Source organism: Aythya marila (genome assembly GCF_965140915.1).
Source record: "Aythya marila genome assembly, chromosome: Z".
NCBI classification, from domain to species: Eukaryota; Metazoa; Chordata; class Aves; order Anseriformes; family Anatidae; genus Aythya; species Aythya marila.
In genome coordinates this window covers 81,224,069-81,247,864 of record NC_139080.1, presented here as the reverse complement: position 1 = coordinate 81,247,864, position 23,796 = coordinate 81,224,069, and the positions used below count along the sequence as shown (strand labels likewise).

Sequence of the window (23,796 nt, the reverse complement as noted above, 5' to 3'; positions counted from 1 at the left end):
TTTTTCACATATACAACTTAGACCCAACTCTTGTGGACAGTGTCCGAGCATAACATCAGTGAACTAAACTTTGATGGTCTCCTGATAAATAAGGCCTTCACAATCTGTAATATTTCTCTGATTTATTTTTTTTTTAAGTAAATAAAATAAAGTTAAATAAATTAAATTTTAAAGTAAATAAAGTAAATAATTCTTCAAACTATTGCAGGAGAAAAAAAAAAAAAAAAAAAAAAAAAAAAAAGCAGAAAGATTGGAAAACCAGTATCTTCTTTTAAAATGTTCAGTATTTTAAATTTGGTAGAGATGAGAAATGAATTGGCTAAACATACTCACAGAAAATGGAATGTGGCAACCAAGTTCCCACATTTATGTTAGCAAGAGTGAGAGAAGTCAGTGACTGAAGCAGTGTCATCTGGGACAAAAACAAAGACACAGATTCCTAAGTATAAAGTTAGAGAGAATGGAAAGGACCTGAATCTGGATGTTCTGCAAACAAAGCAGATATTCTTTGAGAAGACAAAATCCTGTGAAGGGGCATGTAGATACCCAGAACAAGTCTCTCAGTTTGCTTGAGTAGGTTTATGAGATATCTGGGTGAGGAAGAATACTGTGGGGTGTATTCAGAAACACACAGGAAAGTAACAAAGGCTATAAAGTGCTGGGCGGGGGGACGGGGCGGGGGGGGGAGGAGGGGAGGAAGGCATTGAAAATGGAGGAAAGAAAGTTCTGTAACTTGGAAGTTGAGGAGTATGAAAACAAATAATGAGAGAGAATTTGGGGAAAATGTTTTGTAGTGCATTAAACATTTCTGAAGCATTTTAAGGTCTCACAATGTGCAGTATCTGCTACCTAGCCTACTATACTGAGCATACCACAAATGTGGGTCTATACTGTAGTAAAAGTTAAGAAAATAAAAGTTAAGTAAGAAGTTCACACTGTTCATTAAGGCAAAACACGGTATACCTATCAGGTTTAAATATCATCTTGTCAGAAAATATTCTAGTTATTTAGATAAAAAAGCATTGAGAGATGGCTGGATGATCAGTGTAAAGTTCTCAGTAATACAAAATCCACAGACCCAAATTAGAGGGAAATGTGCAGAAATGACCTAAAGCATTGTGCACTCAAAGGATGAACCTTAGCTTTTGCTGCTTCCAGATGGAGACACCTTGATCATTATAATCAGCACACTCCATTTGCTGCATTAAAAAACAAGATAAATATTTAATCACAGTGCAATTAAGTCTGGATCAGTGCCATTAGTTTATAATGAATTGTTAAATAGGATCTAATACAGTACTAATACACTTATGATCCAGGCTAAACAGATTTTTTTATTACTTTAAAAACCAACAACAACAATGACAAACTGATATTTTGAGAATATTCATGAAATACAAGATGTGGGTAACTGCTAATTATTTTAGTAGTTTCATGGATTAACTGGAATAACATATAAAAATCAGCTATTACTACCGATATTCCACATAGGTTGTGAATGATGTCCTATCATGTCTGTTCTTTTCAGTTTAAAATAAATAAATAGCAAGCTGTAGCTATAATAAATATTTTTTTTGTTATAAAATTAATCTGTCTCCTGACAGCAAAATAGGCTCAACAGTAGTAAATCCAAAAGTAAATTGTCTGAGATTTATTGATTTTAGTAGCTGTTGTATTTTTTTACTTTGTTTTACAAATATTCAAGTATGCTGAACAAGCAAGGATTTCTGGATACAATTTAGAAGACTTGAAGGATGAAGTAGTTAAAACTACATTAAGGTTGACTTCTCTGGGTTTCAATTAAACTGAGAGATGCCTATTTTTTGCAGACACATCACAGTGAGCCAGCACAATGAATACTGAACCCTACATTGTTTAGATGTTTATATAAATGTTAAGCCCAGATTAGCTTTTTTAAGAGGAGAGAAAAAAAAAAAAAAAAAAAAAAGAAAAAAAAAAAAAAGCAATACAATATATTCTTTCATTACTGAAGATGAATCATACTTAAGTTGCACCACAACAGTGTTGACTAGAAGAAGACATTTCTGTGATTACAGCCGCTACTAAAAGAAGGTCAGTGGAACCTGGGAACTCTTTCCTTGAAAGTCCTCAGAACTGTGTACTGAAAAGCAAGCAGTTGATATGCGGTTGTAGTTTCAAGTAGGGAGCAAATATGTTCTTTGGATCCATCTATGTAAAGAGTGTTCTTGGGAAGTGGTAGTTTCTTCTAATTAAAGGCATAATCTACAATGTATTTGAACAGCAAATTAGTTTTAGCTATAAAGGTGGTCCATGGGCTTGAATTTCATGTACTAATGAGACCTAAACTTCTACACTGCAGTTGCTGGAGTGGACATGTCATACTTCTGTGCTTGAGCCTGTAGATTAAGTCATGAGTATGCATTTTGCTATGATTTAGCTATCCCCAGAACTCTGCAGGTGCAGGATCATTTCTGTCAAGTTGTTAAAATGGTTTTGGTCTAATGTATCACAACTCCCACACAGACACACAGCTGGGGGCGTTCAAAACCAGCCTCTGTGTCAGGTAAGCCTTGCACAATCATACTAAATTAATAGGTGATGTAGTAAATGTGAGGAAGATCAGAGACCCTGAAAAGCATTTGTTATATTCCTGCCCTTTTTGTGCAGTTCTCTGTCAGAGCCTGTAAAGACATTCCTGCAGTTATTGAATGCTCATTTGTGTGTCTCTGTGGAAGACAGTCTTTTTCAAATAGGGTTGTTTTATATTTTGGATTTGTATCTGCCAAACTTTGAAATCTATGAGCTCACATTTCAAGGGGCACACCTTTCAAAAATCCATTTAATTGAGTACTGAAAAGGATGATGAGGAAGGAAAAAAGTCAATATATTTCTGAAAAAGAGGTTGTCTCTCATTTGTGCATGTATGTGTGGTCTTTTAAAATGTATAGAGAAAATGTATACTAGAAGAGAATTTGAAACGTAGAGATTTGGAGATTAAACTCAACTCAAATATTTATTGTATCTAGTACAGACTTTTTGTTATTATCCCCATTTCAGGATTCTTAAACTTTCTTCTCAAGTTGCAGGAACTGATGAGCAGCAGGGATAGGATATGGGATTACCTGAACACTGAGTTCAGCTCAGTGTGATAATCTGTAACTTTTTCATCATGGGAAGCTTGTTCCCTACTTGCACTCCAGCAGCAAGGAGATTAACTCTCCCATAAAGGTGAAAGAAGCTGTATATGTCACTGCTTTCTTTTACATATATTTGTTTCAAAATATAAGAACTCTTTGTAAGTGAATGGTTTATTTTGAAGACTTTGCTTTGGCAGAGGAGGCATTTTTTTTTTCATTGTGAAAATAAGGGGTAAAAAAAAAGAAGACTTCAAACTACTGGTGTTAAAACTATGAGAGATTGCCAATGAAGATTTCAGTTTACCAGAGGGGGTAAAAAAGATGTGATTGACATTCCAGTAGAGCCAAGAGGGACTTAAGAAACATCAGTTGTATGAAGGAGCAGCTAGAGAGTATTTATCATTTACGATGAAATTCAAAGGTATCATTTGATACTTTTTATTTGTTTGGTGATAACTTCAAGATTAGACAGAAAAAAAAAAAGTGTATGTCCACTGAAAGAGAGGTCGGACAACATGGGGGTCTACAGAGATGGTATTCTTCATCGTAGGGAGAAAATTTGTGCAGCTAAAGCTCAGTTGGAGTTGAAACTGGCCAGTACTATGGGGGACCAAAAAAAAAAAAAAAAAAGTTTGTTTTTTTTTTTTTTTAATTATGTTAACAGCAAAAGAAGTAACATTGGTAAAAGAGAGCAGAGGAAACATTGTTAACCTGATGAGGATGGTAACCTCACAAATACATAGACATAGACAGAGAGATTTAATGGGTTCTTCACTTCTGTATTCAACATTGACGATGAGCTCTGGGACCCCAGGATGCATGTAAGTCTACGGGGCTTGATGGGATTCATCCCAGGTACTCAGAGAGCCAGCTGATATCGTCATTAGATATGGCTCAATTATTTTTCAACGGTCTTGGGAATGTGGAGAGGTCCCAGCTGACTGAAAGCTGGCAAGCATTGTTCCAAGTTTCAAGAGTGGCAAGAAAGAAGATCCTGGCAATTACATGCCTGTCAGACTCACTTCAGTGCTGGCTAAAAATATAGAGAAAATTGTCATAGAATTATTCTAGATCAATTCAATAACTCAATTATTCTAGGAGTTCTTGAAAAACACCTGAAGGACAAGACAGTCATTGGTCAGCCAACATGAATTCAAGAGCGGAAGGTGCTGCTTAACAAACTTGATTTCCTTTTATGAAGAGGTCACCCATGTAGTTGGCCAAGAAAAGCCAGTTGATGTAATGTTTGTTTTTTTATTTCAGCAAAGCTTTGATACTGTCTCTCACAGTATTCTTCTGGACAATATGTCCACCACACAGGTATATAAATGCATAAATCATATATAAGTATGATGGGTTAGCAAGTAGCTGATGGGTGAGTCTCCAAGCATAATTGTAAATGGGTCTGCATCAGGCTGGCAAACAGTCACTAGCGAGGATCCTCATAGTTCCATTTTAGGGCCATATCTCTTTAATGTTATTATAAATGACTGGGATGCCAACTTGAAGGTACACTAAATAAGTTTGTGGATGATACTAAATTAGAAGGAGTGGCTGCCTCCATTGAGGGTAGGGAGGCCTTGCAGAGAGATCTTGACAAAGAGCTGGGAAATCCCCAACAATATGAGGCTTAGCAAGAGCAAGTGCCGGATTCCACATCTGGCAAGGGGCAACCATGGCTGTATGGACAGTCTGGGGGATGAAAGGCTGGAGAAAAGCCCTGCAGAAAGGGATCTGGGGTTTTTGGTCAATGGCAAGTTGAACGTGAGTCAACTGTGGGCCCTAGCAGCCAGGAAGGGCAACCGCATCCTGGGTTCTTCTAGCACAGCATCACTAGCTGGTTGGGGGAAGGGATTGCTGTGCTCTGCTCTGTGCTCTTTCAGCATCACCTCGAGTCCTGTGTGCAATATCAGAAGGACATAAAACTATTGGAGAGTGTCCAAAGGAGGGCTTCACAATGGTCTGGAGGGTAAGACAGATGAGGAGCAGCTGAGGTCCCTGGGTTTGTTCAACCCAGAGCAGAGCAGGCCAAGTGGAGGCCTCATGGTGGCCTGCATCTCCCTCACAAGGGGAGTGGAAGGGCTGGTGCTGAGCTCTGCTCTCTGGGGACAGTGACAAAACTCAAGGGAACAGCATGGAGCTGGGACAGGGGAGGGTCTAGCTGGGAGTCAAGAAAAGGTTCTCCACTGGCAGGGCGGTCAGGCACTGGAAGAAGTTCCCCAGGGAAGTGATCACAACACTGAGCCTGCTGGAGTTCAGGAAGTGTTTAGGCAATGCTTTCAATATAGGGTTCGATTTTGAGTCCTGTGTGGGGCCAGGGGCTGGACCCAGTGATCTTTGTGGGTCCTTAAAGCTCAGGATATTCTGTGATTCAAAGTCTGTGGTTCTGTATTTGTTTTGATGGTTTTCAGAGCTTACCATATCGTCACATTAACATTATCTGCTAGTGCTTCCTTCTTCAGTAATATGCCACAAAATAAATTAAGCAATTAGCTTTGTTGCTAAGTGTCTTCATCTTGATGCATATCATGTTTAATATAAAATTTAGTATTTTTCATTGAAATTGTATTACTTCTGTGAGAAGGGGAGATGAATTGATAGGTATCATCAGAAGAGTTAACATATTTAAATGTGATAATTTGGCATATGTGACTCCACTGGAGTATACAATTTATTATTATTATTCGTTTTATTCTGTTTTTCATATTCGTCATCTTTTTTTAGCAAGAAATGATAGGTGATATTTGATTGTCTTCCTGTTTTAGCACAGCAACAAGCATGCTTTTGAGTACATGTAATCAGACTTTGAGGAAGACCTGACTAATGTAGAGTTCTTGTTTAAGTATATCACTTACAACTGCCTGATACTTTTGATTATCTTTCTCACCACAGAAGGATATTTTGTGTTTGGCAAGAAAGACTTATGATATTTGTTGGAAGTGCGAGAAATGGTTTATTTTACAGCTGAGTATCACTGAATTGAGGAGCAGTATGGGAAAGAGTCATTAGGGTTTTTGTTTATTTCTTCCTGTTACTGATGGTACTTCAACTATTTTCTGGTTTCTTATATTTTGCGAAGCTCATGCTTCACAATGGCTGTTAGCCATTGTGCTTTGAAGTTGGCCTTTGTCACATTTTTAAGTCCCAGGTAGACATTTATCAGAAAAAGATCTGGCAAAGCATTTTTAGACTTCTTGATAGTGCATTTCAATGCATTCAATGAGATCTTGTGTTTGCATGTTGTGACCTTGAACTTGAATGTATGTACAGCCTGCCCTTTCAGGCAAGCTCTGTGCTTTATCCTGATGAAGTTTGCACTGAGGATACAAATGAACTTACATATGGCCCTTGCTGTCTTCAGCTGGGTGAGGAGTGAGAGGGCTGCACTGCTTCATCATCAGTGCACAGGAATCACAAACTCTATTTTCCCCCTTAAACTTCCCCCTAGTGCTTAGACACTTAGAGAAGACAGTAATTAATGTTTTATCTCATATGTACAAACCTAAGCAGACAAAAAGCTTTTACAGAGACTAGAGTTAGCCCAAAGTAAGTTTGCCTCCTGCTTCTCAGGATAGACACTGTATGGATGGATAATGGGTCCTTAGCATCAGCTGTCTCATTCTTCAAGTTGCACTGAGTAGCTTGCTCATGTAGATAAATCCAGCCTGTACTAAAATTATTCACTTACCAACTAACTGAAATGAGAACAATCAGAAATTTAGGTAATGATGTTCATATACATAAATTTAAACGTGCTTTACAAATATTAAAGTCTCTAGGGTTTTGTTTGTTTGGGTTTTGTTTTGTTTTGTTTTCTTCTCAAAACTGGGTGGCTGTGCAAGGAAAAAAAAAAAAAAAAGCAGCTGAAAATAAGACTGGATGACTGGATATTTAAAAATATATATTTCCTTCGAACTGTCAGGCAAAAATTGTAGAAAGATATTTCAATAGTTCTTTGAATTATTTCAAAAGAATTTGAGTACCCTAAAAGACAGAATGAGGCAACAATTTTCATACATAGGCTTATTCACTCTTTGTATTTATTATCGCTGTCAAAAATTACATTTTGATGAAATGATACTTTCCTTGATTTCCTATCTTCTCCTGCTCTAGACAAACTAATGGTCTCTTTCAAATATGTAATTATTGCTACAGTATTGCATTACATAGGACTATATTTATGAAGTTCTAATTGACTGTACTTGTCAAAGAAGAAAACAGATGACATAGTTCTGCCTTCAGCCCCTTTGCAACTCTACTGAGGATACATTTGTTTGATTCCTCAACTATAAAATCTCAGATTTAGTCAGAGCATCTAAAAAATTTAACACCTGCTATGCTTTAAGTTAACTTCCAATATTTTTTCAAAAACAGCATGGGATTTCAATTGAATAACAGAATGATGTATTTTGGAGTATACTTGTAATTATTATTTTGGCTAATACCACTGGAATTGCACAAAGGACTCAAAAGAGCAGCAAAGTGAATAGATCTATTACTTTTAGTGCACAATTAATCTTGTTGACATTACTTTATATGAGCAAGGATAAAAATGCCTGGAAAGCATACCATTGAATTCCACTGCTCATTAATATTGGTCAAATGTTGTTCTCCTTGTGTTGGAAGCTACTTAAAGATTACCTGCAGAAGTATTACAGTGCTATTGATTAAAAAAATAATAATAATAATCCCTGAAGCCCACTGTTCTTTTAAAAAATCAGTTGACAAGGGTGCAAAAAAGGATGCTTTCAAACTCACCACTATAGATCTGAGTAACTGAGAATATTAATCAGATTGTCAGGGAATTAATTATCCAGCATTCAATATATTGTTATTTAAAAGCCCAAGGAAGTTAGGTGTGATTTCTCATCATTTGGCAGCAGTGCCTAGATCGTATGTACCATTTTTAGTTTTTAAGATGGCATTATTGCTGGACTCCGACCCAGATTGTCCAAAACACTCAAGCCTTTATAATTTTGCATCAGGGATTTCGTAGAATCAAGTTTTAAAAAAAAAAAAAAAAAAAAAGTATGCTTGAAGGCTCATATAGTTTAAATGCCCTAATGTCCTGAGGATCTGGAATATCAGACTATGGTCCTGTGGAGAACAAGGAGAAAAAAGTTGTTGCAGGCTTTGTTAAGTTGCACTCATTCATCCTTTTAGAATGCAGATAAGCCTAACCCATGTCCTTTTTAGAAAATGTATGTTAATTAGTGAAAATTAGATGATTATTGTTTACTGCTTTTGGTGCATTTAATTAGTATGTTTCATTGCTCTCAAAATAATTTTGAACTACCAGTTTCTGTGAACAACAAAAAAAGCCCTCAACATTTAGATTACAAATATTACTATTATATTTCTATAAACAAGTGGCAACCATAATTACTCAAAAATATGCATGTTGCTTTGTGCGGGTGTTAGGGAGGTCAGTCTTAAAGCATCGTAGAAGACTAAGATCAGTTAGAAATACTGATCTGCACCAGTACATTTATGGCTGTGCTGCTCAAATGGACTGATCTGAGAAAAAACAAAACTTTAAAAAAAGAAAAAAAAGTATGCTGAATGCTGAGCATGTGCTTAACAAGCCATATGGAGATAGCAGCAAGCAAAATGAGAAAATAATTGTTAAAAGATTTATTGCTCTTGGAAGATTAAAGATCCACATGGATAGAAGTAATTAACATATGGGGCTACCTGCAGGTACTCCCCAAATCACAGCACTGTGATCAAGGCTTGAAAAAACACATAGTCCATATTCACTGGGAGACAAAAAGCAATTTTTTTTTCCCCTCTATTATGGAGGAGAAATAACATGAACAGAATTTGTAACAATAGAAAGCCACGAATCTTCTTTGACCTCTCAATGAACTGATATATGTCATGTGGAATTAAATATGTAGTGTACCACTACATTTAAAGTGTAATGGAGAATATGAATGGGAAAAGACAAACAAGGCAAGGAAGAGTCTCTCTTCCTTTTTGTCTTCATGATTTTTGCCTTTTGTTACTACTAAGTGCACTAGACTTATACAGATTCATGTGTTTAATTGATTGGGTTCAGTGAGACATACATATCCCATTTTTAATCATGTGTATAAGTGTAACTTCTACAGGATTGTGTCCTGGGTTAGGCTAAAGACATAAGTTATAACAGAAATATGTACATGGATAGTTTCTCATACTGCTGTAACTACACGGGCAATTATAATTGTGGAATGTGTTCTGACATGCTTGTAATTCTGTTAATTTTATCTTCTGCAAATTAATATTTTCTCAGAGAGTGTAGTTTTCACTGATGAGACATGCTGAATGAATGCTGTTGCTGTGAATGTCTGTCAAACCTTGCGCTTAATAAAAAAACCTATGCGCTTACATAAACTAATAGTCAGAGCCTGACAAACACTAAACTTGTGGTCTTTTTAAGTTTATATCATTCAATTCCCAGTGCTGATTGTCAGTAAATTATGCTGTGGAAAAAGTTATTTTCTGTTTTTTTATTATTATTATTGTTTATTTTAAGTGGATAAATAATTATGACATTGCATTTCAATAAATGAAAATTTACACCTTTCTGGGTACATAGCAAAGGTCACAAACAATATACTTTATACTGAGTTCACAAATCTTTTCACATAGAAACTTGCATATGAGGTTTTCCAACCAAGAATTGCCAGTTCTTTAAAGTGAGATTGGAAAACAAAATCATCAAAATGATAAAGCGTTTTTTCTGGTAGGAGGTATGTTACAGATAACATTAGTAAGATAATAAGATGGAACACATTTAACACCTGTTGTTAACAAAATAATTTGTAGACCTAAAGGCATATATAGTCATTGCAAACATAACAAATCAGATCTCACTGATGAGATGTTATGTAACCTAACACACAGTTAGTTGGAAAAAAATATAAATTTACTCAGAGGAACAAAGCAGTTTAAAGTGGATTTGCTAAAAAGGCTCTCAATGGAAAGAACAGTTGGTTTAGTAGCCTTACTGCTGACCCAGATAGTTACATATTCATATAGTCACACAAAGCCATAGCAAAGATCTCATACTACTAACTTGACATGCAGTGATTACTCAGGGATATTGTACATGTCACGCTATACATGATAGGCACATTTGATTAATACATATTGCCACAGTGGTATAAAAGTTAGAATCCCTGTTATCTTTAATAGCAGAGGAAGATTTACCTTCTCTGTCTCCTGTCTTCTGTTACATTAAAAAATAATGTTGTGATTAATGAGTAGTGACATGCTTCATATTATTTCTTGTTCATAAAAATCTGTGCTGGCAAGTTATCTGAACTAAGTGAAGGGTATATTTTAGTGGGTTAGTGGAATATGAAGATCTACATAAGGGATTTTATTTCTTTAATGAGCATAAAATTGTGATGGTTTTTCATTATATATTTCTCTTCTTTTTTTTTTTTTTTTTTCCTATCTCTTAGGACCCTGCCTTCCTAATCCATGTCATAATGGTGGGATGTGTGAAATTAGTGAAGCATACCGAGGCGACACATTCATAGGATACGTTTGTAAATGTCCAGAAGGGTTTAATGGGATTCACTGCCAGCACAGTAAGTTTCATGTGATAACTTCTATGTATTTGTGGATAGAAGACTTTTTATTAGCATGCAATTTTGAGGATTAACATCAGATCTGATTTTCTGAAATCTTTGGCCTTTGTTTTGTGAACAAGCTAATACCATTGAATAGTTTTACTACCTTCAGAAAATTACTTCACTTCCAACTTACTGGACACAACGACATCTAATTTGCTATGCATATTGAAGACATGGTAAGGTAACTGAATTTACCATTAAATTAATGGAAGGTAGTATTGCAAACAGTAGGGATATCTCTTTCTGTTGGAATTGTTTTTGTGGCTTTCTTTTGGTTAATGATAGAAAAAAGTGGAAGGGATTGAAAGAAATTGAAAAGAAATTTGTATATAAATATGTCTTCTAGGTCTCTACTTGTGCATTAAAATTATGAAAAAGTGCTTTGAGTTATCCAAGCCCTAAATCCAAGGGCAGAAGTTCAAAACTTAAACAGTATTTATATTTAGTCATGTTTTAAATACAATATCTGGATGCCTTTTTATTCCTCATAATTTACTTGAAGAGTTTGTCCTAGTTTAAGATTAGATTGGGAACAGGGGGATGATATCTGTTAAAGTGTGTCATTATAAAAATGATAAGTACTAATGTAAAAAAAAAAAAAAAAAAAAAAAAACCTTCAGATTTTAATATTGACTCCTTGGGGGAACACGTAGTAAGATCTACACCTCACTAATAAATTTTTTTAAGAATATCTATTTTATTTTATTGTGCTTAAACTGGAAATTACAGGACCATCTTTCCATGTTTCTCCAGTTAATGTCATCAGACGTTCTGAACGGTCAAAAACAATTAATGGATTACACATTTATTTGCAAGTCTGATCATGTTCTAACTTATAATCTGCATTATCCATTGAAGTTTGGTTTTTGTTTTGTTGTGTATTTTGTTGTTCGTTTTGTTGTGTGTGTGTGTGTGTGTTTTTTCCCACACGTAAAACTCATTTAGAACAAGCGCTTGCCTATGGAGAAACTTAGATGCCAAGTTTGTGTTTTATTTTGTGCTGTAAAGCACATAATAGTCCTCAAAAAATCATGTTATTGATGCATTTGGAAGCCTAGGAAACTAGGCTAGGAAATTATCCCTAGGAAAATAGGAATCTAGTTTCATTTGCAGTTAAAAGACAAATGCATTCATCTAAATCAGAGTGAATAAGCACTGAATCCAGTCTACGTTAAGTAAGTGTTCCATTTAGATACTTGTCTACAGTTTGAAGTGTTAAGGAACCAGTACAGTCCAGCCAAAGTAACAGCTTATGTTCATTATATCCCCAAAGAAAAGTGTGTCCAAAGACCAGAGTATGGATATTCAATTCCATTAACTTTGGCCACACTCCCTCTTATTTTATTATGTAGGTACCGTAGGACCATCCAGACGACAACTCAGATGCATGAATTCAAATTAGTCCCACTAGTTTAATCTTGTTAAATTATGCCTACCTCATCCACCTATAAGAAAATGTTGGATATTATCCACTCCTTTGGAAACTTTTCCATCTAGCCCTGATTCTGGGCATCTAGTGGAACTGACTACCAGTAGAAATCATAGTGAATTTGTTTTTATAGTCATATCATTAGAACAGTCATTCAAGGTAGGGGATTGAGTTCGTAGTGTAATAATGAAGGCAAACGATAGTCATTGCCTGCCTTTAAACTGTATAGCCAGGAGCTGAGGACTCTTGAGACTAGAAGAGCAGACAAGTTTATGTCTGACTGTAACTCAGAGGTTATACCAGCTTGAAGGTTGAACATAGGCTAAATTGTGAGTGCAGTACCTTGTGGTTCCCTACCTTTGGCATTTGCATGTATTTTATATGAGTCTGTCATCTAAGTGGAACAAAAGTCTTTGGAAAGTGGCAAGATGGGAAGTTGTATCTCTGTTCTTGTGACTGCTCTTATAAAAGGTAGAGCCAGACAGCTTCTGTGTGCCATTGATGCCTAGCAGCATGAAGAAACATCATCATTATGTTCTCAGGCACACTCCTTCATAAAACCAGACACGTAGTCCACACACGATACACAATACTTCTGCTATCATTAGATGTCAAAGGTGTTAGGATGCAATGAAGTAAATAACACCATGAATTTTCAGCAAGTAAAATGCATGCTTAACGTGCTGTCTAGAAAGGATCATACCATTCCTTTGACTTCCATTGATGAATCCTACATAACTCTTTAATATGATATCTCTTTAGCTTAATTCAGAAAGTTCCTTTTATGCAACTTCCCCTGTTTCATAAAGTTTAGCAATTCAATTCTGAATTCACTGTAAACCAAGTAAGAAGTGTCAAAATAATTCCGTCATGAAAAGGTAAATTAAAATAACTTCACTGCAAGACAGGTATCTTCATATAAACTGTTCAGATTTCCAGGAATTGTGTTATACTCTCTTGTGCATTTTTTTTTCTTTTTTTTTTTTTTTTTGACTTCTTTCATGTGTAATATTCTGCTGCTAAATCAATTAAGGTAAGTGATTGATTTTGCAATCACGATATGTTCCCAAGGCTGGCATTTTGTCATTCTTATCAACAAACATCCTGTCAATATTTCTGAGATCCCTCAACCTTTTACCCGAGTAAATAATTAATATGTAAATTATAAAAGAGATCATTAACAACTTCACTGATTGCATATCCTAGATTTATTTCAAAATTGGTATTAATTGGCACTGGTAGTCTGAAAAGATTCTAACTCTGCAGTGGCAAAAATGTGAAAATATATCTGCTAGTAGAAGTTTCCCATTTCAGGGCTCATAAAATCACCTATGTCTGGATAGGAAAGACTACTTTAGGTAGAAACCTGGGGAGACTTTTGTGGTGATGTCCATGAAGATGCTTATGCATGGCAATCTGGCTTTCAAATCTGTTGTTGACAGTACCTAGTGACAAGGAGAGAGGAGTTTGGAAAAACTAGCTTAAGGCAATTCTACCTATGGTCTTTGTACACTGATGAAGCTCTTCCAGAGAATAACTTAGAACACTTAACTTCCTGAAAATTTCATAAACTTACATTCAGCAATAGGAGGGTGTATTCTGTTGGTGTGATCAAATCATTTTTATCTTCAGGATCATTTTAACTGGGTTTATGTGGCAAGGCTTTGGTAGTGGGGTGGCTGCAAGGATGGCCTCTGTGAGCAGAGCCCAGCAGCTGCTGCATGTCAGAAAGGAGCCAGCTCCAGCTGCTCCACGAGGGACCTGATGCTGGACAGAGCTGAGCCATGAGTGATGCTGGTTGGGCCTCTGGGAGAGCAGAAGAAAGGGGAAAAAAACTGCTGTGGAGCAGCATCTGAGAGAGAGAGAGGAGCAACAAGCAGCCCTGCATCCCCCAGCTGAGTGCAGCAGGAGGGCAGGAGGTGCTGCAGGCAGGCAGCAGCAGTTCCCCTGCAGGCTGTGCAGGGAGAGGCCCCTGGTGGAGCAGGCTGTCCCCCTGCAGCCCATGGGTCCCACATGGAGCAGATCTCCACGCTGCAGCCCCCCCATGGGTGGAGGAGCCCCCGGTGGAGCAGGTGGATGTGGTCTGGAGGAGGCTGCGGCCCATGGAGAGCCCCCACAGGAGCAGGCCCCGGGCCGGAGCTGCAGCCCGTGGAGAGGAGCCCACGCAGGAGCAGGGGGTCTGGGGGGAGCTGCCGCCCACCCGTGGGGGACCCTTGCTGGAGCAGTTTGCTCCTGGGGGATGGATGGACCCCGGGAGACGGAGCCATGTGGGAGCAGTTCCTGAAGAGCTGCTGCCTGTGGGCAGCCCCCGCAGGCTCAGTTCAGGAAGGAATTCCACGTTCCTTCCCAAAGGCAGAAAAGGGTGGATGAAGTTTGCTTTTAGTTCTTAGTGCTCTAGTCTGTTAGCAATATGCAATACATTGCATTAATCTCCCTTATGCTGAGTCTGCTTTACCTGCGATGGTAAATGGTGAGTGATCTCTCTGTCCATAACTCAGCCCTTGAGCCCTCTTACATCATATTTCTCTTCCAGTTCTTTTTAGGAAGGGGAGTGAGAGAGTGGTGTGGTGGAGTTTAGCTAACCATCAGTACAAAAATGCCACATTGTGTAAATACAGTTTAACTTTTGATTAATCCTGAAGTGGTCAGGCAGTTGGACTTGGTGATCTCTGTAGGTCCCTTGCAAATGAATTATTCTATTCTATTCTATTCTATTCTGTTCTGTTCTGTTCTGTTCTGTTCTGTTCTATTCTATTCTATTCTATTCTATTCATTTTTTTCTACATGGCCTTCTCCTTCATTAGAAAGAAGCATGTAATCATTTGATGAATTATAATTCCCCTTTTTAAACCATGGATTTCAAGAAAGTCAATCTTGATTGATCTTTCCACTTTTTTATTGAAAAAGGCCTGAAGAAGTACTACTATTCATGAACCAGCATCCATTGTTAAATCATTGTCAATTTCACTAATCATTCTTCAGCATGACAGATGAAAATGCTGGACAAATAGCTCCTGTTCAGATAATTAATGCCTTCATCTACATATAGAGGGATTATATTTTCACCCACTAAAGCTGACTAAAAGTACAGTTCTGCAGAACAAGTCAAAATCCATGGAAATACCCTGGAGACATGGGATGGCTGGATTTTCCACAAAAGAAAACGAAAATCCATAAACTGGGACATATAGATATTATGCATTATTGTGATTATCAGATAAAGACTGCCTGCTGAAAGAAATATGAAACTCAGGGTTTATCAACAATATATGCCAAAGTGTGGATTTCTGGCTGGCACTCAACTAACTGAAATGACAGAAGGATCCAAGAAGAAAAAAAATCAAATTGGAAACAAGAAAGAGTTCAGATTTAAGGTTTTGGTTTTTAAGTGATTTTATATTCCGAGCATCGTTAACACTGCCAGACATAACTAAATGCCTTGCACTCCAAGAGGATTAAGGCTTATTAAACAGATACATTTGATAATGTAAGCAATGTCTTCCTAGTGTTTTTCCAGCATTCTCTGCTTTCTACCTCCACAGCATGGAAGGTCTGTGGCATTTCGAGCCGCCATATTAATGTATTGAAAAACTGCATGAATGGGAGGCCACGTGGCGGAGCATCAGCTCACATTTTAATAGTATGTTGAGTTATCATCTGAACTACAAGTAGGGTAATGGTAGTGGCTTATACATGCAGGACTGGAACTGGAACAGCCAATCTCCATGAATTTCTGACCTAGTTGAGACGATGCATAAACTGAAGCTTCAGCAGCAAATTCAAATCCAGGAACTATTACATCTACTAGGAACTAATATATGTGAGGAAGACGTGGCATGGATTTTGTTACAATGAGCAAGCACTCCAGCTAAACCATTTCCAGCTGCAATTTGGTGGTAGAGCAGTCCAGAAACCATTCTCCACAGGAGGTTTGTATGCAGTTATCCTGCTTTGGAGGCTAAAACCAAGAGCGTCTCACACAGATGCAGTTTATTCTAAGCCTGCAGGCCCCTGAGCCATATGGACAAATTTAATGTACTAGGGTATATGCAGGTACACCGAGCCAGATGTTCACCCCATGATTCTGGTGATGAACACTCACTATGGCTTCTCCTGCAATGTAAGTTTAGGCTTAGGGAGTTCTAAATGTAAACCAGGTGTTTCTTTTTAATTTGTGTTGGTGTATTAGGTCTGTCTGGAATGTTAACTTTCCCTGCAGCAGCCCATTCAGTGCTCTTCTCTGCACTTGTAGCTAGAACAGCAGTGGTATCACACCAGTGTTTTGTCTGCTGCTGAGCAGTGCTGGCACAGCATCAGGACTCTCTCTAACCCTCCTAGGGGGTGGGCAAAAAAATGAGAAAAGAAACATCACCAAGGCAGCTGACCTAAACCAACCAAAGGGATATTCCATACCATGTGGTGTCACACTCAGCAATAAAGGTGGAAAAAAGAAGAAGAGGAGAGGGGTGGGCTCGCATTGTGAAAACGTCAGTCTTCCTTCTGAACACCAGCTACGTGTGTTGAGGCCCTGCTTCAAGGATGTGGTCAAGCATCGCTCATTTGTGGGAAGTAGAGAGTAATTTCTTTCCTCTGCACTTCCACATAGCCTTTATTTGTTTTGGTTTGGTTTGGTTATACCCTTTTTTTCCCCTTTCCCCCTCCCTTTCCCCTTTCTTTTTTTTTTTTCCTCTTTAGTTAAATTGCCTAGTTAATAATAATCTTTCCTTAATTATTATTATTATTATTATTTTTTCCCTTTAATTAAATTATCCTTATCTCAAACTGTGAGCTGTTCTTTACTTTACTTCTTCCCCTCCTCATCTAAGGACGGGGGGTGAGAGAGCAGTTGTAGTGTTTAGCTGCCTAGCATTGTAAAACCACCACAGTTGGTTGTTTTAGTTGTTGTTGCAATTAGCTATTTGTATAGTTTTAACAATTATATTAATATTAAATTATATAAAGTAGTAATAATAAGCTATAAAGTATAGTAATAGCAAGTTACCTGTAGATGTCCTAGGGAACAGATTCATATAAGCATTATTTACCTGAATTCTGAAAACTATTCCTGTGTCTAATTAATTGCTCAGATAATAAATGAAAAAGGGCAGACAGACTGTTACTTATTTGCTTAATTAAAATGTAAAAGAAAACAAGTAGTTTGAAAGATGTCTATTAGAGATCACCAGTAAAGAAGAAAAAAAGCCAATAGTCAATATATTTATTACAGTCAGAAGAAAAGTCAATCAAACATTATTCCTAAAATGGAAACCATAATGGGGCAAAATGTGGAACATAATAAAGGCATAACCACCAGGTGGAGGAGCAGCAATGAAGCAGATGTTTGTCACAGTTATAGAAGTCCAGGAAAACTTCTGTCTGAATCTGCCCGGAAAAGCAAATGCTATTAATTGAAGTTCAAATTGATGAGGTTGTCAACTGAGACCAGAGGAAGATTTGATGATGCATCTTCTTACAATAAATTTGTGGTGAGACTGAACAAGAGTGACAATAATTTGGGGGCTGTTGGAACTTGGGGCTTTGTTTTGCTTTAAATCCAAATAAATATATTTGTTTGGATAGCTTACTTAGTCACCTAATACTTGGAAGGAAATAGGTCAACACTTCACAGAAAGTCTCAGGACACGCCCACCATGAAAAGAGGGCATAATTTGTCCCTGTAAGGATTTTAGTTTATTCTGTAATAGCTAGAGATTGGCTTAAAATCTCAGCTAGGAAGTATAATATCCTCTCCGATTTTGTTTGATTCCTGTTATTTTTGGTTACACTGCATTGCTTATTCTTCTTATTTGTACAAACTTGTAATATCTTTTCTTATTCTTGTTAAATATCTGACCTCAACAATTGCCTGATGCATTGAGTTCATCGTCTAATTACATAGTATATTGAAAAAAAATCCCTTTTCAATTTCAAATTTCATGTCTTTCAGCATCTTAAACTGTCTCTTTCTTTGTGCATTATATGACTAGAAGAAAAGAAGCTTCTTAGTGCTTTCTGTATGCCACTTAGTATTTTGCATACATTTGTCATGTTTCCATCTCACTCTTTCCTGTACAAACAGTTTAAATTGTTTCCTTTTCTTTTTCACATGAGAGCTTTTCCAAGACTTTTAATGGTTTCTCAGTGACTTCCTCAAATCTTTGTTGTGTGGTATATTTTACTGGGACAGTGACCCGTACTGAAGACAAATCTGCACCACTTATTTGGTAGAAGATCCTTACGCTGCTTTCTATATTCTTTATGCAGCATTTTGTTGGATGTTTCTTTTTATTTTTTCCAGAGCTGGATGTTGAGCTGAGGCTTTTATTAAGTGTCCTACTTTGATGTCTAAGTTTCTTTTATAAGATGTCATGGTGGGAGGAAAGAAGATCTTCCCAATTGCTTTTGGATTTTATAGGATATTGAACAGAGGGGTGGGTTTCTTATGACCTCTAGACTAACTAAACTGTGCAATACAATACAAATGATTGGTATTTAAAAAAAAATAAAAAGTGTGCTTTATATTATAAGTCACTTCAACTGTCAATAGCCATTATAGGCATCTTTTGTAGGAGGGTAAATATCTCTTCCCTTCATTACTGTCTTTCTTAAGGATCAGTAGTATTAGTTTACCATGGAAAGAAATTAATGCTCCAAAAATATATGCATTGCTGTTTGACTGCTGAAGGAATTTAATTTGTTCATGTTCTGCTTTAAAAAGATAGCGTATGAAAAATATTTTGCACATTCCTTTTTATATTTGAATTAATAATGAATACTGAATTTAAAATGAACTCTTTTAATTCAATAACAGAATTGTAATGTCAACTTTACACATCCCCTCTTAACATAAAAGGTATAATATGCTTTTTCAGAATGAGAATAACTGTTTATATTCCTGAATGCACTACAGAAAATATTAGCAATGAGTTTTGCTAACACTGCATGGAAACACATTTAACACATTTCCTTTTAGATGTTTCCTTTTAGACTGCTCTTTTGAAAGCAATATGTAAGTGGTCTTATGTGGTTTGGAAATGAGGATGTGGAGGAGCGTATTATGTTTATATAAGCTGTTATAGTCCTTTTGTAACAGAGAAGCATTACATCAAAATGGAGAGTAGTTTGAAGAATTCTAGGAAGCTCTTCAGTAGCAGAAAGCAAACTGGACACTGTGATTAATCTGGCCTCTTCTACTCCTACTTTTGTACTTTTTTTTCTAAAGCTATCATACCTGTGTTTGGAGTTTAGTATTTCTTAAATGTCTCATGCTTAAACAGATTTCATATAAAGGCATGATTGTGCACTCATCATTTGAAATAGAATTTACTTCAACAGAAATTTTTCTTGAATAAGAGTAAAAGTGAATCTGGTATCTCTAGATATGTTATGCTCAGGCCTTATGATTTACTACTGCATTAATCCATGCAATAAATACTGTATAAATATTTTCAGTTTTCTTCAAGTTTATGCATTCAAACAAACAAACAAACAAACAAAAAGCTGTTATCTAGGGCCTCAGTGTCATTTTATTATTTTGTGGTGTTCTTTCTGGGTTCCCTTTCACACGTACAAAAAAAAAACACGTTCATTTCTGTTGTTACACAAAGTGCTACAGAAGTTGTCTCCACTGGAGAAGGTCATGTTGTAGTAGATAAACTCTATTCCTTCCTTCCATTTTCAGAACTTAAGTGGAGAAAATCTGCATTTTTAACAATTCACTTTTCATATTTCCAACATTCAGTAGGCTGGTAGGCAGCTTTCCAGAAGTGTGACCGTTGTCCAAGTCCATTTTGTTCGGTCTTTGTCTTCTTCGTGGGAATGCTCAAAATGTTATCTTGCAAGTATTTGGCATAGTAAGACTATACGAAGGAAAACATATTTAAATGGAAAAATAGTGATTAGAAAAGCTAAACACAACTTGTTTGTTAGTGTGGTCTTATAAATAGCCTTACCACTACTAATTAATTTCAGTGATTGCAAGTTCTTACCTTCATGTTTGCCAGTTTGTCAAGTAGTATACTTTGTGAATAAGCCTGCTTACCATCTGTTGGTACGACCCTATCTTTCTAAGTGTGAGAGAATGGTTATTATTGAGAGCAATATCCATGGCTTTCTGCACAGTCATAAGCCCTTTTCTGAAGGCTTTGAACATGTGTTCTTTGATGCAGCCTTGAAATGCTAAGTGACTTATAACACTGGGCTGTTCCCAAACTGTCATTTTCACAATTTTTCTCCAAGAAACTGCATCAAGATTAAGCTCTTAAAACAGGGTGTTAACCATATTATTACATCTATAGAGAATTATTATTGTAAAATATATCTGCAACTCTGATCTGTTAAATTATGCAGATGAAAGACAACAAGTTACAGAAGGTCAGAGGAAAAACACAAGAAACCTGCAGCTGAGCATATTGTTTGTCCTCTGTTCCTTCTCCCCACTTTTTATGCCCATTTAGGTAGGCAGAGGAAATTATAAGACAATTTCAGTGACTGACGTTTTAGGATCAACACAGCTATGCTTAGAGCTTTAAAGGGGGGATTGAAGATTCGTTACAGAGGTATCAGGACGTTTATGTGAGGAAGATAATGGAGATAAATGAAATCTTGAAGTGAAATCTCATGATTTAATGAGACAAAACTTACCATTTAGAATTTTGTTACACAGTGGCACAGTCTGACCCATCTGTGTAGGAAGAAGCTGTTAAAAAAAATAAAAAAAAATAAAAAAATAATGTTTTATCATTTAAATGTTTCTCTTGGTTTGTTATTATTTTTTTTTATTGTTCTCCTGCTGTAAGAACTACTGTTCTGAACCATCTGTATGTGTGGGTGTATCAAGGATGCAGAATGAAAATATTGTATATGTGTTATGAACTCTTGCTGGCATATGTCTGTGCAGTTCCTTATGTAGAATGTTAGTATTTCCATTGTTCATTGAACTAGTTGAAAATTATATGACTGACTTTAATGTTTGGCACTTGAACAATTCCCATGGCTCTTCAAAGGATATTGCTAGAAATTAAAAATAAGACAAAAAAAAAAAAAAAAAAAAAAAAAAAAAAAAGGACCTAGGTCTCAGGTCATAGTCCTCCACAGACCAAATGAACAGTTTGAAGAAGGCAAAGAGCACTATCTACTTTTTTGAAGTTTTAAGTAGTACTTACTCATGTGAATACACTTTTGAGGTCAGTGAGTTTATTTGTAAGTAAGTGATATACAGAGGGAAAGAAGGATATAGTCAAGCCCATTACCTGTGTGTTCAAAACTTGAAAAAAAACAAAAACAAAAAAAAAAAAAAAAAAAAAAAAGAGAAAAAAACACAGTACTTGGACTTGAAGTGCAATAAAATGAGAATATTCTAATAGTATATACTATTTTGCATTACAAATGTATTCCCTTTGTATTCATAAGATATCTGAAGCAAAACTAATGGTGCCATCACATTAGCATATGAATACCCAGGATATTCTTCTATCTTGCATTTATTCTGATGTGTTAAGTAACATACTATTTTTTTCTGTAGGGCATCTAGATGAATGTTCTAGTTGAGGACTACTTTTTTTTAAAAAGATCTCTTGATCATCTCCACTTGGTATGCTTTGCTTCATGTGACAGAGCAGTCTCAGAACACAAGAACTGGTTCCCTTTGACATGAAGACAATCTAAATGAAAATAGTCTGGTATTTTAAAGTCCTCATGTTGCACACTAGGAAATGACACAAAACACTTCATTGAGTAAATAGGAATTCAGTCCACCCAACCAGCCTAGATCTTGTGCAGAAAAAGTATCCTTGAGATATAGGTAATACAGATACTGTGCCTTCCACTCTAATCATCACACTCTATGAATGCAAGTCTGTAAGGCCACTCTAATTTCAAAAACAGACATAACCTGGCAGTGCCTGGTTTTTGTTTGTTTGTTTTTCAGGTGCACTGAAAGCAATGAATAGATCATGTTTCTCACCCTTCTTTATGACTTCTTAATGTCTGATGACATGAGAGGCACATGAGCTTCTGTAGTCTCATGATCTGAAATCTGGTCTGATTTTATTTTTTTTAATCCTTTTGTGTGACTGTTTGATACCAGCAAAGGTGATGGTGCTCATCATCCTGGAGAATATATCCCCATCAGATTCAGCAGCCTACCTTCAGTATGAATCATCTCACCAGGCTCGTTCAGAAGTGTACAAACCAACCACAAGAAGGGACTTTTGGTGGGATCAGACCACTGAGTTGGCCCTCATGTAGCCACACATCAGCCAGGTCCTAGAGAAGTGGGGACACAGGAATGTGTTTAAGAGGTGGAATTGCCGGCTCTCCATTTTCATCAGATTAGATAAGTGTTGTAACTGATGCACTCCTTTTTGGTCACTGCTGTTAATAAAATAGATACTCCTCAGGCTTACAAGAGGAGTTTATTATTTCTTGCAGCAATACTTTTCCGGCCAAATTCTCAGATCTTCTGTGACTCTGAGTGTCAATGGTTACTTATATCTCAGAAGCACTTTTGCTGCTATCTGTGCTTTGGTATGAATGAGCAAAAATGATAGCATTCAGCAATTGCCTTCTTACTAGAAAGGATTGGAAGTGAATTATGTTGCATGGTCCAGATGTGTATGCTCTGCACCATAAAAGAGAACTTAAATTGCTGTTTTCCTGCAAATAATAGATAAGTTTTGTAATCAGATTTGTCAGATTTAATTTTATCCTCAAGTCAATAACGCATCTGGTTCTGAAAATGTGTTCTATTTGATCCTTTGTTGTATTTAATGCTATATGCTGTATATGCATACAATTATTACTCTTATACAGTTTTCAGAGTTTAATTAAAATAATTAAAAAATACCAGTAGTTTTCATTGTTAGAGGAGAATTCATCTGCTCATTTCTCATCCATTCTATTTTCTATGTCAATAATACTTAATATGAAAGCAGCATCAAAATAACACTGCAGGAGAAGACATACATCAAAATGAGGAAGAAAGATAAAGGTGAAAACAGTATTTGTATCTGACTTCATTATTTCAGTGCTCTAACAGAGAAAAAGCCTCCTTCCATTTCTCAGCAAAAATAGAGATGTTTTACAGGGATCGTACCACCCATGGCCCTAAGTTCTGTAGAGATGATATCTATAAATTGGAAGGCAACTCCCTGGCTGCTGAACATAGACTTGGAAAATGCATTAACTTATTTGGATAGGGCTTATTTGATGTGAGCATCAAACAAAGGTGACGTTGCCTGGCCCAGCTGCCATAAATACAAGTTCCAGTTCTGAGAGGTGTTTTTAGTTGCAGGACATACAGCTCTGTGAATCATGAAGAACAACGAGGGTGTATGTGCCCTGAGATAATAGAGCTGTCAGTCAGGTGGAGACAGAAGTCACTGGAAAAATACTTCCCTTCGTATACTAGACAGTCATTGATGATGTGAGGAAACTGCTCCATGCACATATTGCATATTTTATGGTGAAGGAGATTGGGTTTTCTTTTTTTCACCTTGGCAGAGGAAGAAAGGAAATTTCTGTAGTCTAAAGATAAAATGATGGGTAAGTTGTTAATAGTGCTGTGAATTTGCCACAGATAATGCAGTCTACATAGATATCATGTATACTTTATATATAC

At 36.6% G+C, this 23,796-nt stretch overlaps 1 protein-coding gene across 1 annotated transcript in view; it reads left to right on the top strand.

Annotated features, from left to right (window-relative positions):
• Positions 1 to 23,796, top strand: part of EDIL3 (EGF like repeats and discoidin domains 3) — a 264,656-nt gene that overhangs the window by 124,958 nt on the left and 115,902 nt on the right. Inside the window, exon 4 of the mRNA XM_082782474.1 lies at positions 10,574 to 10,702. Coding sequence (XP_082638600.1) covers positions 10,574 to 10,702 — 129 coding nt within the window. The remainder of the gene's footprint in view (positions 1 to 10,573; positions 10,703 to 23,796) is intronic.